Source organism: Nerophis lumbriciformis, linkage group LG07, assembly GCF_033978685.3.
Source record: "Nerophis lumbriciformis linkage group LG07, RoL_Nlum_v2.1, whole genome shotgun sequence".
NCBI classification, from domain to species: domain Eukaryota; kingdom Metazoa; phylum Chordata; class Actinopteri; order Syngnathiformes; family Syngnathidae; genus Nerophis; species Nerophis lumbriciformis.
The window spans coordinates 45,239,941-45,257,293 of NC_084554.2; the positions used below are offsets into that span (position 1 = coordinate 45,239,941).

At 36.9% G+C, this 17,353-nt stretch overlaps 1 protein-coding gene across 3 annotated transcripts; it reads right to left on the bottom strand.

Moving 5' to 3' along the window:
* Nucleotides 1-2,778: 2,778 nt before the first annotated feature.
* tagln3b (transgelin 3b) lies at nucleotides 2,779-16,037 on the bottom strand. 3 transcript variants are annotated; one of them, XM_061965078.2, is made up of 5 exons: nucleotides 15,448-16,037; nucleotides 14,918-14,965; nucleotides 12,397-12,596; nucleotides 3,463-3,806; nucleotides 2,779-3,396 (listed from the first exon to the last, which is right to left on the bottom strand). In XM_061965078.2, exons 3-5 carry the CDS (start codon nucleotides 12,574-12,576, stop codon nucleotides 3,255-3,257), a joined length of 666 nt encoding a protein of 221 aa, XP_061821062.2. In that variant the 5' UTR covers nucleotides 12,577-12,596; nucleotides 14,918-14,965; nucleotides 15,448-16,037; the 3' UTR covers nucleotides 2,779-3,254. The 3 variants fall into 3 exon arrangements, with proteins under 3 accessions (XP_061821062.2, XP_061821063.1, XP_061821061.2); XM_061965079.2 differs by lacking the exon at nucleotides 14,918-14,965 and having other exon boundaries at nucleotides 3,463-3,565; nucleotides 3,632-3,806; nucleotides 15,448-16,001; XM_061965077.2 differs by lacking the exon at nucleotides 14,918-14,965 and having other exon boundaries at nucleotides 15,448-16,023.
* Between the last annotated feature and the right edge of the window lie 1,316 nt (nucleotides 16,038-17,353).

Genomic DNA, 17,353 nt, shown 5'->3' on the forward strand with positions numbered 1-17,353 from the left:
ATCATTTTGAAACAACGCTTCCCGTATTTTTCGGACTATAAGTCGCAGTTTTTTTCATAGTTTGGCCGGGGGTCCGGAGCGACTTATGTGTGAAATTATTAACACATTACCGTAAAATATCAAATAATATTATCTAGCTCATTCACGTAAGAGACTAGACGTATAAAATTTCCTGGGATTTAGCGATTAGGAGTGACAGATTGTTTGGTAAACGTATAGCATGTTCTATATGTTATAGTTATTTGAATGACTCTTACTATAATGTTACGTTAACATACCAGGCACGTTCTCAGTTGGTTATTTATGCCTCATATAACGTACACTTACTCAGCCTGTTATTCACTATTCTTTATTTATTTTAAATTGCCTTTCAAATGTCTATTCTTGGTGTTGGCTTTTATCAAATACATTTCCCCAAAAAATGCGACTTATATGTTTTTTTCCTTCTTTATTATGCATTTTCGGCCGGTGCGACTTATACTCCTGAGCGACTTATACGCCGAAAAATACGGTACTTTAATTTTATATAGCGCTACAAAACCGGAGAATAAGGTTGGCTGTGTGACCCCGGAACCCGGAAATGAAGTTATAAAAAAGATGACCAATCACAACTCAACAGTCCGTGTCGCAGTTGACACAGGGTTATAATTTTATTTTGGAGGGGGAGGAGCCAGCCGGCGTCAGTCATATGGTAACCGGGACTAAGACTCCTATTTTCAAGGAATTGTTCAAATTAATTTCCATTTTGTTTTTCTAGTCCACTGCGACCCCGACAGGGACAAGCGGTGGAAAATGGATGGATAGTTTCGATCTCTGACCAAAAGAAATAGCCACCCAACAACAAAGACCGAATAGTTACCACCAACAAAGAAGAAACAGTAGGTGAACAAATGAAGAACTAGCATCCGCCAAAGAAGAAAAAATAGTTGCCAACGAAGAAGAAATATTCGCCCAACAACGAAGGAGAAATAGCAGACACCAACAAAGAGGAAATAGTCACCCAAAAAAAAAGACAGAATAGTTACCACCAACAAAGAAGAAATAGTAGGTGAACGATGAAGAAGAAATAGCATCCGCCAAAGAAGAAAAAATAGTCGCCAACGAAGAAGAAATATTCGTCAAACAACGAAGGAGAAATAGCAGACACCAACAAAGAGGAAATAGCCGCCGAACAACAAAGAAGAAATTGTCACCGAGCAACAAAGAAGAAATAGCCACAGAAAAACTAAGAATAAATAGTCGCCGAAGAACGAGGAAGAAATGGTCGCCACCAACGAAGAAGAAATAATAATCAAACAAAGAAGAAGAAATAGCCGCCGCCAACCAAGAAGAAATAATCGCCTAACAACGAAGAAGAAAACGTCGGCAAACAACGAAGAACAAATAGTCGGAAAACAACGAAGAAGAAATAGCTGTGAACAACAAAGAAATGGTTGCTGCCAACGAAGAAGGAATCGTCGCCAAACAATGAGGAAGAAATTGTCGCCACCAAGGAAGAGGAAATAATTAAAGTCAAAGAAGAAATAGCCGCCATCTAAAAATAGTTAACGAACAACGAAGGAGAAATAGCCGATCCCAACCAAGAAGAAAAAAATCACCAAACAATAAAGAAGAAATAATTGCCTAACAGCAAAAAAGAAATATCTGCCGAACAACAAAGAAGAAATGTTCGCCGCTAATGAATAAGTCGTTGCTGAACAAGAAGAAGAAAAAATCATAGAACAAAGAAGAAATAGTCACCAAAGAATGAGGAAGAAATGGTCGCGACCAAGGAAGAGGAAATAATTGCTGCCAAAGAAGAAGAAATAGCCGCCAACTAAAAATAGGAAACAAACAATGAAGGAGATAGAGCCGACGCCAACCAAGATGAAATGGTCGCCTACAAAGAAGAAACAGTTGCCAAACATAAAAGAAGAAACAGTCACGGAACAACGAAGAAGAAATAGTTGGCGAACAATGAAGAAGGAATAGTCAGTGAACAACAAAGAAGAAATGGTCGCCATCAACAAATAAGTAGTTGCTGAACAAGAAGAATAAATAGTCATAGAACAAGAAAGAAGAAATAGTCGCCAAAAAATGAGGAAGAAATGGTCGCTACCAAGGAAGAGTAAACAATTGCCCCCAGAGAAGAAAAAATAGCCACCAACTAAAATTAGTCAACAAAGAAGAAACAGTTGCTGAACATTGAAGAAGAAATAGCTGCCGAACAACAAAGAAGAAATGGTCGCCACCAACGAAGAAGTAGTTGCTAAAAAAGAAGAAATAGTCTCCAAAAATGAGGAAGAAATGGTCGCCTCCAAGAAAGAGGAAATAATTGCCCGCAACCAAGAAGAAATGACCGCCTAAAAAAAAGAAGAAACTGCTGAACATTGAAGAAAAAATAGTCGGCTAACAACGAAAAAGAAATAGTCGCCAATGAAGAAAAAAATAATTGTCGAACATTAAAGAAATAGCTGCTGAACAAGAAGAAATAGTCACAGAACAACAAATAAGAAATGGTTGCTAACAAAGAAATAGTTGTTAAACAACGAAAAATAAATAGTTGCCACCAACGAAAAAGTGTTCGAAAGCACTTCAAAAAACAACAAAAAAGGCTGTTGTATGGTAAAGAAGAGGATTTATGCTAACTTTGATGAAGACCCTGCCTGTTAAAGAATCGGAATCGTTAGGAATTTAAACAAGGAAGCGTAATCGATAAAATTGAAACCTGCAAGCTTGGTGAGGCGAGAGCATACTTCAGCCTTCAGCCAGACGGTGTCAGCAAAAATCCACACGGACTTCTGATCACATCCTTTATTTCCTGCCAGTAAATATAAACATAGTGAAAAATACAAACATAAAAGTGCACAAGACACTGACTCGCTAGCTCATAAAACACCTCCACGCCATTTTATTTAAAAAAAACAACAACTAATTATAGCATCAACAGAAATCTACTACGTTTGCAGGCCGGTCCACCGGGACCCGGTCCTGGTCTAGAAGCCATGAAGCAGGCACAAGGTGAAGAGGAATACTGCGACACACCCCGTCAGCCATTGTGATCGCTAAAGGTGAGGAAGAATACATGGCATGCTTTGACGGCACATGAGGAACACACATGGCCTGAGGATCATCAGGTTTTACTCTAACATGAAATAATAAAAAGGTACGGAGACAGTTTGAGGTAAGTGAGTTCTGCAAACGGGAGAGAGGCTCCGAGCTACACAAGCAGCAGGTTAGTAGAAACAAGCAAGCTAGAGCAGGAAGGTGCTGGTCTACATGATCTGACGGTGCATACCGTAGCCCGTCATACCCGACTGGGAGGCGCCGCGGTTGCTTCCCATCTGCAGGCTGATCAGACTCTGGCCTTGGCGCAGCTGCTCCTCCGTGAACTCTCTCCGGTAGCCCTGGGCTTTCCTGCACCGCCCAACGGGGGTTAGACTGTGGGGGGACCCACACGGACGTAGAGAAGAGGCGGTTTACCTGTGGAACCAGTCTGGGTCTCCTTTGTACTGCCCGTCGTCCTTGGTGACGGCCACGCTCCCCAGGGCCATGAGGGTCCTCTGCACGGCGGCCATGTCCTTCCCTGCGTGACACCGCCGGTTGACAGGAAGCCCAACACAAAGACGGCGTGGAGAGTCTGAGGGTTTACCTTCCCAGAGGTCGACCGTCTGGAATATGTCAGTGGTGGTGACGCCGTAGGCCTCTGCCGCCTGCAGGAACAGCGAGATCTTCTCCATTTGCTTGAAGGCCATTTGGGATTCTGGAATCTTCTTGATAGGCTCCTTGCCCTTCGGATGGAGGCTGTTGATGAGTCGGCACAGGATCTGGAAACAACAACATCAAATACACAACTTCATCAGGTCTAATTCACTTTTACAAATATAATGCAGTCATACCTCAGAATAGGAGCTCACTATATATTTTTGGAAAATAAGCCGCTACTTTTTACCTATGTGTACAGCTCTGGTAATGGGTACATTCGCACCTACCCGCACAAATGTACTTCAAAATGTAACAATCAAAATAAATATGACCTTTTTTGTTTACTAGGGCATGCATATATAATGTGCATTAGTTTGACCATTTAAAATCAACAATAATAAAAAGGAGATGCTTGGAAATAGCATAAAAATGCCCCAAAAACTTGGAAAAACGCGATTCTTAGCGTTACTTTTTGGTGTAACCATCATGAGCGTTTTGTTCAGGTATATTCCTTTTACATTTTGATAAATCATCATATTTATGTATTACTAAGTTTAAATAGGTATTGATCAATCTTTAAGCTGTGTGTATTTGATTTTCAGTTTGCTTTTGACATCTTATTTAGAATTGTAGTTGAAACTTTTACAACCTTGTGTTGCGCTCATGATGGCGTAACCAAACTAGATTTCATTTAATGATCTTATTTTGAATATTTATTCCTTTTTTTACATTTAGTATATTTAAATATTCATACATTTCAAATATCAATAAGACGCAATTGTCTTCATCTTATAGGGTAATGTTTAGTTACACCAAGTCATGAGCGTAACACTAAGCTTCATCACTTTGACTTGTAATATCTCTAATTCTGGTGGTGGTTTATGCTTTTTTCTTTTTGGAACATGTACTATACATATAATACAATAAAGTCCAATAGAAAATTATGTTTCTAGCAATACTTTAATTTTGCCTTTGAAAGTAACACTCCAATGTCCATTATTAGAGCTGTACACCTATGCTTTGAACCCTGCAGCTTATAAAACGGTGCAGCTAATTTACCGATTTTACTCCCGTGTTGTTTTGTATTCAACAAATAGTTTCCAACACTTGAAAGGTGTGTTATTGCCTGTGCTGTACTGTCATCTTTTGGATGAGTTCGCTCACTGCAGTTGCTGTGGCTTGAAAATGTACTTCCTGTTTTTTTGCCTTGAACCGAAAGTATTTTGCATTTCGTCTATTTGTCTGTAGCGTTTCTGTTCCAAATGATTCTTCTTCAAGCAACGTTTGTAAACTATCTCATGGACTAGTTTGCCCACTGCAGATGTCCTTCCATTTACGCATACTTGCCAACCCTCCCGGATTTTCCGGGAGACTCCCGAAATTCAGCGCCTCTCCCGAAAACCTCCCGGGACAAATTTTCTCCCGAAAATCTCCCGAAATTCAGGCGGACCTGAGTGACGTGTCGACAGCCTGTTTTCAAGTCCACTTTCCCACAATATAAACAGCGTGCCTGCCCAATCACGTTATAACTGTAGAATGATCGAGGGCGAATTCTTAGTTTCTTGTGTGGGTTTATTGCTAGGCAGTTTCATTAACGTCCTCCCAGCGCGGCAACAACACACAACAGCAGTAGTCACGTTTTCGTCTACCGTAAAGCAGTTAGTCTGCCGTAAACAGCAATGTTGTGACACTCTTAAACAGGACAATACTGCCATCTACTGTACATGCATATGTGACAATAACATCTACGGCTTTTAGAGAGTGCAGTGCACAACTGCGCACACAACAAGGAGACGACGCAGAATGCATCATCAGAGAGGGTGTTCAGCATGGTTAGAAAAATAGTGACAGAGAATTGAACAAGGATGGACAATTCAACCCTTAACTCAACAATGAGTAGATGAGTGTTATGTGTGTGTATATGTGTAAATAAATGAACACTGAAATTCAAGTATTTCTCATATATATATATATATATATATATATATATATATACATATATACACAGTAGCTAGAATTAACTGAAAGTCAAGTATTTCTTATATATATATATATATATATACACACACACACAGGTAAAAGCCAGTAAATTAGAATATTTTGAAAAACTTGATTTATTTCAGTAATTGCATTCAAAAGGTGTAACTTGTACATGATATTTATTCATTGCACACAGACTGATGCATTCAAATGTTTATTTCATTTAATTTTGATGATTTGAAGTGGCAACAAATGAAAATCCAAAATTCCGTGTGTCACAAAATTAGAATATTACTTAAGGCTAATACAAAAAAGGGATTTTTAGAAATGTTGACCAACTGAAAAGTATGAAAATGAAAAATATGAGCATGTACAATACTCAATACTTGGTTGGAGCTCCTTTTGCCTCAATTACTGCGTTAATGCGGCGTGGCATGGAGTCGATGAGTTTCTGGCACTGCTCAGGTGTTATGAGAGCCCAGGTTGCTCTGATAGTGGCCTTCAACTCTTCTGCGTTTTTGGGTCTGGCATTCTGCATCTTCCTTTTCACAATACCCCACAGATTTTCTATGGGGCTAAGGTCAGGGGAGTTGGCGGGCCAATTTAGAACAGAAATACCATGGTCCGTAAACCAGGCACGGGTAGATTTTGCGCTGTGTGCAGGCGCCAAGTCCTGTTGGAACTTGAAATCTCCATCTCCATAGAGCAGGTCAGCAGCAGGAAGCATGAAGTGCTCTAAAACTTGCTGGTAGACGGCTGCGTTGACCCTGGATCTCAGGAAACAGAGTGGACCGACACCAGCAGATGACATGGCACCCCAAACCATCACCCAACCATGCAAATTTTGCATTTCTTTTGGAAATCGAGGTCCCAGAGTCTGGAGGAAGACAGGAGAGGCACAGGATCCACGTTGCCTGAAGTCTAGTGTAAAGTTTCCACCATCAGTGATGGTTTGGGGTGCCATGTCATCTGCTGGTGTCGGTCCACTCTGTTTCCTGAGATCCAGGGTCAACGCAGCCGTCTACCAGCAAGTTTTAGAGCACTTCATGCTTCCTGCTGCTGACCTGCTCTATGGAGATGGAGATTTCAAGTTCCAACAGGACTTGGCGCCTGCACACAGCGCAAAATCTACCCGTGCCTGGTTTACGGACCATGGTATTTCTGTTCTAAATTGGCCCGCCAACTCCCCTGACCTTAGCCCCATAGAAAATCTGTGGGGTATTGTGAAAAGGAAGATGCAGAATGCCAGACCCAAAAACGCAGAAGAGTTGAAGGCCACTATCAGAGCAACCTGGGCTCTCATAACACCTGAGCAGTGCCAGAAACTCATCGACTCCATGCCACGCCGCATTAACGTAGTAATTGAGGCAAAAGGAGCTCCAACCAAGTATTGAGTATTGTACATGCTCATACTTTTCATTTTCATACTTTTCAGTTGGCCAACATTTCTAAAAATCCCTTTTTTGTATTAGCCTTAAGTAATATTCTAATTTTGTGACACACGGAATTTTGGATTTTCATTTGTTGCCACTTCAAATCATCAAAATTAAATGAAATAAACATTTGAATGCATCAGTCTGTGTGCAATGAATAAATATAATGTACAAGTTACACCTTTTGAATGCAATTACTGAAATAAATCAAGTTTTTCAAAATATTCTAATTTACTGGCTTTTACCTGTATATATATATATATATATATATATATATATATATATATATATATATATATATGTATGTGTGGGAAAAAAATCACAAGACTATTTCATCTCTACAGGCCTGTTTCATGAGGGGGGGTACCCTCAATCATCAGGAGATTTTAATGGGAGCATTCGCATACCATGGTTTATATAGGGCACAGAGTGGGTGGGTACAGGCTGGCCTAGGGGCGTGGTGATTGGCTCATGTGTTACCTAGGAGGTGTTTCCGTCTATGGCGGCATGTTGTTACAATTTCGCTGCGCTTGTTGAGGGATGACAGGTCTGGACGGTAAATAATAAACAGTTTCTCTTTCAAGCATAGGTTGCATCTTTTATTACCACTATTGTAAGGTGTGCTGGATGCAAGAATTTGCCATGTTATTGAATATTCAACATTATTGTCTTTGAGGTCCCAAATGTGTTTGCTGAGTTCTGTGGTATTTCGCAGGTTTTTGTTCCTGAAAGAAGCCTTGTGATTGTTCCATCTGGTTTTGAATTCTCCCTCGGTTAATCCTACATATGTGTCGGATGTGTTAATGTCCTTGCGTATTACCTTAGATTGGTAGACAACTGATGTTTGTAAGCACCCCCCGTTGAGAGGGCAATCAGGTTTCTTTCGACAGTTACATCCTTTGTTGGTTTTGGAGTCGCTCTGTCTGGGGGTCGACGGCTCATTTGCAATTGTTTTGTTGTGGTTTGAGATGATTTGTCGTATATTGTTCATACAGCTGTAGCTCAATTTAATGTTGTTCTTGAATACTTTTCTTAGGGTGTTGTCTTTGGGAAAGTGTTTGTCAATCAGATTGAGGAATTTGTGTCCAATGTTCGTTGAGACGTTTTTGCTGTATAGGGGGTTGTACCAGATGATGTCGTTTCGTTTTCTGTTCTTTTTTGGCTGGTTTCCTGGCGTGGGTTCATAGGTGAGGGTGAAATTGTATCCGCTTTCATCAAGGACTTTTTGGTACGGGGGGGTTGCTTGGTCAAATTCAGCTTTGCTAGATGACAGCATCGATAGCCTTTTATTGATTCCGGTAGGTATTCTTTTCGTGGTGGTGGGTGGGTGGTTGCTGTCATGGTGCACGTATTGGAGTGTTGTGTTGGGTTTCGTGAATGGTTGGTAGCTGTTATTTCTCAGGTTGAAAGTGACGTCAAGGAAGTTGACGGTTTGCTTGTTGGCTTCAATCGTGATCCGTAGGCCGTTCTCTTTGAAAATTTGGCATATGCGCTTCTTGGTATTCTCGCTGCTCCTTGGCGAGGCGCGACACACTGCCAGTCCGTCATCACGGTAAATACCTTCCTTCTTAGGAAGTGTTCCGTCTTTTCTATGAGCCTTAGCTTGTAGTCATTCTGCGCGGGTATGGGAATGTTCTTCGTGGAGTAGTCGATGTTGAATTTTTCCATTTCTGATCGTCGTACAGTGCTCAACAAATGTCAATTTGGAGCGGAGTATATGTCTTAATAAGGTTATCCAAAAAATAGTGCTCGATACCGTAGTAGAGCGCAATATATGTATGTGTGGGAAAAAAATCACAAGACTATTTCATCTCTACAGGCCTGTTTCATGAGGGGGGGTACCCTCAATCATCAGGAGATTTTAATGGGAGCATTCGCATACCATGGTTTATATAGGGCACAGAGTGGGTGGGTACAGGCTGGCCTAGGGGCGTGATGATTGGCTCATGTGTTACCTAGGAGGTGTTTCCGTCTATGGCGGCATGTTGTTACAATTTCGCTGCGCTTGTTGAGGGATGACAGGTCTGGACGGTAAATAATAAACAGTTTCTCTTTCAAGCATAGGTTGCATCTTTTATTACCACTATTGTAAGGTGTGCTAGATGCAAGAATTTGCCATGTTATTGAATATTCAACATTATTGTCTTTGAGGTCCCAAATGTGTTTGCTGAGTTCTGTGGTATTTCGCAGGTTTTATATATATAAGCATATATATATATATATATATATATATATATATATATATATATATATATATATATATATGAAATACTTGACATGGTGAATTCTAGCTGTAAATATACTCCTCCCCTCTTAACCACGTCCCCCCCCTCTGGAAATCAAAGGTCTCAAGGTTGGCAAGTATGATTTACGGGTAGTGCTTTTTCTTCTCTACGTGTTCATGCTCTACTTGTATGAATTCTTTATTTATCACTCCAAGCAACGCTTGTAAATTTTTACAATATAACTAAAACAATTCTTACTTACTAAACCGTCCCATGTGTGATGTCTGCAGGAGTGTTTTCTTGCATATTTGTACGTGCTATCTCGACGTAATCAAGCTAGCGTCGTTTACATGAGCTAATATACCAACACGTTTAAGAGTGTCTGTGTTAAAATTATTAACTAACAATGGCATTCTTTTTGTATTGTTTCAGTTTCGTAAATTCAACAAAACACCACTGTGGAGTTATGGAGTCTGTTTAGCTGATTGGAGAGCGAGCTTCCGCAGCTAGTGGATCCATGACGATGACTTCTGTTTTGTTCCATCAGCCATTTTGTATTACAGACACCGTTTGGAAACAATAAAGGTATGTAAATAAACATGTTCAAAATATTTCTGTGTCAATAACATATTTATCTGCGGCTTATAGTCCGGGGCAGCTTGTATACTGGTGCACTCTATAATCCGAAAAAATTGGTATTATTAATAGAAACTAAGAGTTTGGTTACTTATTAAATAGGGATATATATATAAAAAAAAGATTCACATATAACCAAATGGCAAAAGGGCTGGTGCTTAAGCAGTGGTTGTTACTATCTACTTTACTTATTATTCTTAAACAGTGGTTATTACTATCTACTTTACTTATTATTCTTAAACAGTGGTTATTACTATCTACTTCACTAATTATTCTTAAGCAGTGTTTATTACTATCTACTTCACTAATTATTCTTAAGCAGTGGTTATTACTATCTACTTGACTAATTATTCTTAATCAGTGGTTATTACTATCTTGGTTATTACTATCTACTTGACTAATTATTCTTAAACAGTGTTTATTACTATCTACTTCACTAATTATTCTTAAACTGTGGTTATTACTATCTACTTCACTAATTATTCTTAAACAGTGTTTATTACTATCTTGGTTATTACTATCTACTTCACTAATTATTCTTAAACAGTGTTTATTACTATCTACTTCACTAATTATTCTTAAACTGTGGTTATTACTATCTACTTCACTAATTATTCTTAAGCAGTGGTTATTACTATCTACTTCAGTAATTATTCTTAAGCAGTGGTTATTACTATCTACTTCACTAATTATTCTTAAGCAGTGGTTATTACTATCTACTTCACTAATTATTCTTAAACAGTGTTTATTACTCTCTATTTCAGTAATTATTATTAAGCAGTGGTTATTACTATCTACTTCACTAATTATTCTTAAGCAGTGGTTATTACTATCTACTTCAGTAATTATTATTAAGCAGTGGTTATTACTATCTACTTCACTAATTATTCTTAAACAGTGGTTATTACTATCTACTTCACTATTCTTAAACAGTGTTTATTACTATCTACTTCACTATTCTTAAACAGTGGTTATTACTATCTACTTCACTAATTATTCTTAAGCAGTGTTTATTACTATCTACTTCACTAATTATTCTTAAGCAGTGGTTATTACTATCTACTTCACTAATTATTCTAAACAGTGGCTATTACTATCTACTTCACTAATTATTCTTAAACAATGGTTATTACTATCTACTTCACTAATTATTCTTAAACAGTGGTTATTACTATCTACTTCACTAATCATGCTTAAGCAGTTATTACTATCTACTTCACTAAATATTCTTAAATAGTGGTATTACTATCTACTTCACTAATTATTCTTAAACAGTGGTTATTACTATCTACTTCACTAATTATTCTTAAGCAGTGTTTATTACTATCTACTTCACTAATTATTCTGAAACAGTGTTTATTACTATCTACTTCACTAATTATTCTTAAGCAGTGGTTATTACTATCTACTTCACTAATTATTCTTAAGCAGTAGTTATTACTATCTACTTCACTAATTATTTTTAAGCAGTGTTTATTACTATCTACTTCACTAATTATTCTTAAGCAGTGGTTATTACTACCGTATCTACTTCACTAATTATTCTTTAACAGTGTTTATTACTATCTACTTCACTAATTATGCTTAAGCAGTGGTTATTACTATCTACTTCACGAATTATTTTTAAGCAGTGTTTATTACTATCTACTTCACCAAATATTCTTAAGCAGTGGTTATTACTATCTACTTCACTAATTATTCTTAAACAGTGGTTATTACTATCTACTTCACTAATTATTATTAAGCAGTGATTACTATCTACTTCACTAATTATTATTTAGCAGTGGTTATTACTATCTACTTCACTAATTATTTTTAGCAGTGTTTATTACTATCTACTTCACTAATTATTCTTAAGCAGTGTTAATTACTATCTACTTCACTAATTATGCTTAAGCAATGGTTATTGTGAAGTGAAGTGAATTATATTTATATAGCGCTTTTCTCTAGTGACTCAAAGCGCTTTTACATAGTGAAATCCATTATCTAAGTTACATTTAAACCAATGTGGGTGGCACTGGGAGCAGGTGGGTAAAGTGTCTTGCCCAAGGACACAACGGCAGTGACTAGGATGGCAGAAGCTGGGATCGAACCTGGAACCCTCAAGTTGCAGGCACAGCCACTCTACCAACCGAGCTATACCGCCCCTATACTATCTACTTCACTATTCTTAAACAGTGGTTATTACTATCTACTACACAAATTATTCTTAAACAGTGGTTATTACTAACTATTTCACAAATTATTCTTAAGCAGCGGGTATTACTACTTCAGTAATTATTCTTAAGCAGTGGTTATTACCAACTATTTCACAAATAATTATTTTTTTGAAAACTTAAATGAAATACTGTTATAAGTTTTATTTTACGTGATGAGAGTTGATAAAATGTTGCTGCCGCTCCTGTCTTTTATCATCTGATATATTTTCTTCCACTCACTATTCCGTCCATCAGCCATTGCTGGAAGCCCTGCCTGCCCGTCGCAGGCTTCTCCACGCCGCCTCCACACTGGGCCACGATCCAATCCACCAGCCTCTGCTCCAGGTCCGGGTCGTACTTCTGCTCGATCTTCTCCTGCACCTCCCGGCTCAGTCCGTAACTGGGTCCTCTGTTCGCCATAGCAACGGTCCAACACTCACCTAAAAGGAACACACACACAAAAACTTATAGAGCAGGGATCCTCAAACTGTGGTACGTGGGCTCCATCTAGTGGTACACCACAGAATCACTTGAATAAAGTATTTATATTCCTAAATTCAAACACAGTGTGACTGTTCAAACTGTGTGTTGTTACAGCGGCCAAAAATATTAAATATACTTGCAAAATTACCATATCTGCCTTGGTTTTAATGAATACTTAGGCCTACTACGCTACTGTATTTTAATGTTGGTCATTATGGTGGTACTTGTGTTTTCTGAGGTGGTTTGAGAACCACATGTTTAGGACACAAAATTAGGGAAACCTGCAAAATAAAAGATAGGTGAATAAAAAGATCATTTAACAATGTTTATTACATATCAGTATTATGCCAAATTAACAAACATATTGTTACATGATACGTCAATTAAAGCAGGGGTGACCAGCGTGTGGCCCGGGGGCCATTTGCAACACGCAGCTTAATTTTAACGGGCCGCAGCACATTCTAAAAATATTATTAAAAAAACAAAACATAAATAATGGAATAAAAGAACAAACAGGTGAAATGTAACAATACAACATTGCAATGTTGACTCTCAAAGCTACCATGCAGGCTGTTTTTTTCTGTAAAACTGTCATTGATCAAAAAATATGTAATAACATCAATTAATTAATTAAATATAATAATAATAAATCAATGTTATGAATTATTGACCGATTCAAGGCTCTAATTACTTCACAACAAATGTCCCACTTGTGTGTGTTTGCCATATAAAAAAAAGTTTTCTTTGACAAAAAGAGCATTAAAAAGGCGCTATATAAATCTAATCCATTATTATTTTTATTATTACTATAAACAAACAAAAAACATTAAAAAAATTGTTTTTAAGTATTATTGGCCGATAGGTCTGAAGTAAATCTAGAGATTTAAGCGTTGAGAGTAAAAAAAAAGAAAATAAAAATGTACTTATTTTTAACACTTTTATGAGTGCCGCTCTTTTGCATCCCTGAGAATTTTAGTAGGATTTTTTTTTCAAACAGTCATTGTTAAAAAAATAATAATACTGACTCAAAATCAATGTTGCTATGAATTATTGACCTATTTAAGGCTCCAACTACTTCACATTAAATATTCCACTTTGAAATATTTGTTGGAGTCATTATTGCATATTTTGTGTGTTTGCCATTAAAAACATGTTTTCTTTGACAAAAAGGGCATAAAATAAACAAAAAAACATGGAAAAAATAATAATAAAATACTTACAATCGGCAGATAGATCTGAAGTTGATCTAGACATGTAAGCGTTGACAGTAAAAATACAAAATGTATCACTTATTTTCAACACTTTAATAAGTGGGCCCTTTTGGATACCCAATCATTTTAGAGGATTTTTTTTTGGAAACTGTCACTGCTCAAAAAATAATAATGAATTAACATCAAATATTACACGGTGGAAATCTTTTTCAGGAAAATATTGCATATTTAGTTTTTTTTACCATAAAATCAGGGTTTTGGGGAAAAAAAAGGCATAAAACATTTGTTTATATTATTTAAATTGACAGATCTGAAGTTGATCTAGAGATTTACGCTTTGAATAAAAAAAAAAAAAAAAAAAAATATATATATATATATATATATATATATATATATATATATATATATATATATATACATACACACACCGGTATATATATATATATATATATATATATATATATATATATATATATATATATATATATATATATATATATATATAAATAACACTTTTATAAGTGGGCCCTTTTTGATCTTCAATACATTTAGTGGGACTTCATTTTAAATCTGTCATTGCTCAAAAAATAATAATGAATTCAAATCAATGTTATAAATTATTTACCTATTTAAGGCTCCAATTACTTCACATCGAATATTCCACTTTGAAAATCTTTTAGAGAAAATATTGCATATTTTGTGTTTTTACCATTAAAAATAGGGTTTTGACAAAAAGGGCATAACATTTTTTTTTTAATCTTAAATTGACACAGACCTGAACCTGATCTAGAAATGTAAGTTTTGAATAAGAAAAACATTAAAAAAATTAATATATGACTTATTTTTAACGCTTATATAAGTGGGCCCTTCGGGATCCATAAGAATTTTTGTAGGATTATTTCTAACTGTCATTACTCCAAAAATAATAATTTAAATTAATTAGTTAATTACCTATTTAAGGCTCCAATTACTTCACATATTTTTGGGGAAAATATTACACAAAAAGGGCATAAAACATAAAAAGTTAAACAAATAAATAGATCTGAAGTTAATCTGGAGTTGATGACCTATTTTTAACCTTTTCAGGTCCCCGGAACCCAAACTTGAGTGGATCCCTAAAGGTGAAAAAAATCTGTGTATTATTGGTTTTGAAAATAAAAAATAACATGCTTTGACTTTTCAGTGGCAAAAGTTCAAGCTAACCGGCCTTGCATTGTGCAGGCATACCTAATAAAGCGCAGCATCATCTAAGGAGGGGGAGGGCTCGAGGCTGGAAGGGTGTGGTCCCTGCCTGGCAGATGTCCCATAGAGGGACTTGGTCGCTATGGCGACCCTGTCAATCGAAGCCGTTTTCCGGCATGCTGTAAAAGTGCAACGCAAATGAGAGGATGCCCATTGCGCAGCGTTTCTATTTATAGCCTGCGGGAGAAGACTCAATCATGTGGGCCATTTAAAAGAATACGTGTCCACTTCCGTGCAACAGGAACTATGTTTTTACAATGTGACATGAGTCAAAGTCAAATGAGCAATTAGCCATGATAAACACACACACACACTTACACAAACATACACACACAGGAGGGTTTGCTGTACTCACAGGAGAGGATCAGTGCTCGTCAATTCCACGCAGGCTGCTGCTGGAGCATCCATGAAGGGCAGCACAGGCGTGTCGGGGCTGTCCAAGCTGGCTGTTTGTCAGTCTCAGTGTGTCCGGGAGGGGCGAGCCACGCCTTTTATACGGGCACCTCGTCCGAGGGGAGGAGGGTCTCAGACAGGACCATGTGACTGGTCGCAGCCGGTCAGTGCAGCGTGGAGCGATGAGCAGCCGCACCATGGATGGTTGGCAACTACTATCATTCTGCCTTTACTGTGCCTCGTTAAGCAACGGTGAAAATGTAAGGAAAAAGAGCGAGAAGACGTAAGGCGGGGGTCTCGAACTCACTTTACCTGGGGGCCACTGCAGGTAGAATCAGGGTGTATTCACTTCTGAACCCCAAGACTACATGTCTTAGAGGGGAACTGCACTTTTTAAAATCAAATATTCCACTTGTTTGCCATATAAAACACACGTTTTCTTTGACAAAAAGGGCATAAAACAAACAAAAAACATACAAATTTGAAAAAATAACCAAACAGATCTGAAGCTGATCTAGAGATTTAAGCGTTGTAATTAAAATAAAAAAATATAGAACTTATTTTTTTTGACACTTTTGAGTGGATTCCAGATAATTTTAGTGGGATATTTTTTAACCTGTCATTGCTTAAAAAAATAATTATTGATCAATTTAAGCTTCCAATCAATTCACATTAAATATTCCACTTTGAAAATGTGTGTTTTTATAATAAAAAACTGGGTTTTCTCTGACAAAAAGGGCATAAAACATGCTTTTAATGTAGACCTGAAGTTGATGTTGGATTAAAAAAAAATAAATAAATAAAATTAAAAAAAAGAAGAAGAATATACGACTAATTTCTAACACTTTTATAAGGGGGCCCTTTTGGATCGCTAATAATTTTAGTGGGATTTTCTTTTAAACGGTCATTGCACAAAAAAATTATAATGAATTCAAATACATTTAGTAAATTGCTCCAATTCAAATAAAAAATTCCAATATTAAATATTTTTGGGGAAAATATTGCATCTTTTATGTGTTTGCCATAAAATATAAATTTTCTTTGATAAAAGGGCATAAAAAACATGCAAAAATACAAACTTTTAATTAACGGATATATCACAAGTTGATCGAGACTTTAGAGACTTAAAGGGGAACTGCACTTTTTGGGGGGGAATTTTGCCTATTGTTCACAATCATTATGAAAGACATGACGACGGATGGATTTATTTATTTATTTAATGCATTCTACCTCGTAAATAAAAGCCAGAGGTCCACTATTTGGCCCATTAAAACCCAATAAAAAAAACATCCAAAAAGCGCCAACAATACTCCATTTACATTTCAGGACTTGAATATTACCAAGTATTGGCGGTATTGTTATTATAAGCACTAACTTTCTTGTTTCCTTCCTCGTCATAAATCATGCCTCTCCCCTGGATAGTAAAAGGCTGAGGACGTATTCCAACGAGTTGGTACACTTAGACAGCCAATTTAGACCCGGGAATGGCAAGAACGACACGAAAAAGATGCTCTCCACGAGGATTTTGAGTCATTCTTCATCTAAATGGGAATATATGAACATCCTAATGGCAGCGGACATTGTACAGTAAGTGATGTTTTATTATGTGTGTTGGCTCTCATGAAGTCTGCAGTGATTAATAATCAGTGATGAAGAAAAAATAAAGCAGAAACTGTGATGTGTTATTGAAATGCGTGGCGAATTCTTAAAATGAGCAAATACATAAATATTAAATGTTATTATAAATGTTACTACATCACATATGAAAAATCAAAAAACGCAAGGGCCATTTTGACATATATATATATTTTTTTACAAAATAAAAAACTAATTCTATAAAAAGACATTAATCAAAACTTAGTGTCAGC

Bases quoted from the DNA above. Each gene is read 5' to 3' on its own strand.
- tagln3b (XM_061965078.2), bottom strand. From the start codon at position 12,576: ATGGCGAACAGAGGACCCAGTTACGGACTGAGCCGGGAGGTGCAGGAG. The intron at 3,807-12,396 runs GTGAGTGGAAGA...TGTTGTTTCCAG, and splicing joins AATGGCTGATGGACGGAATA to ATCCTGTGCCGACTCATCAA. The intron at 3,397-3,462 runs GTAAACCGCCTC...TGGGCGGTGCAG, and splicing joins GACCCAGACTGGTTCCACAG to GAAAGCCCAGGGCTACCGGA.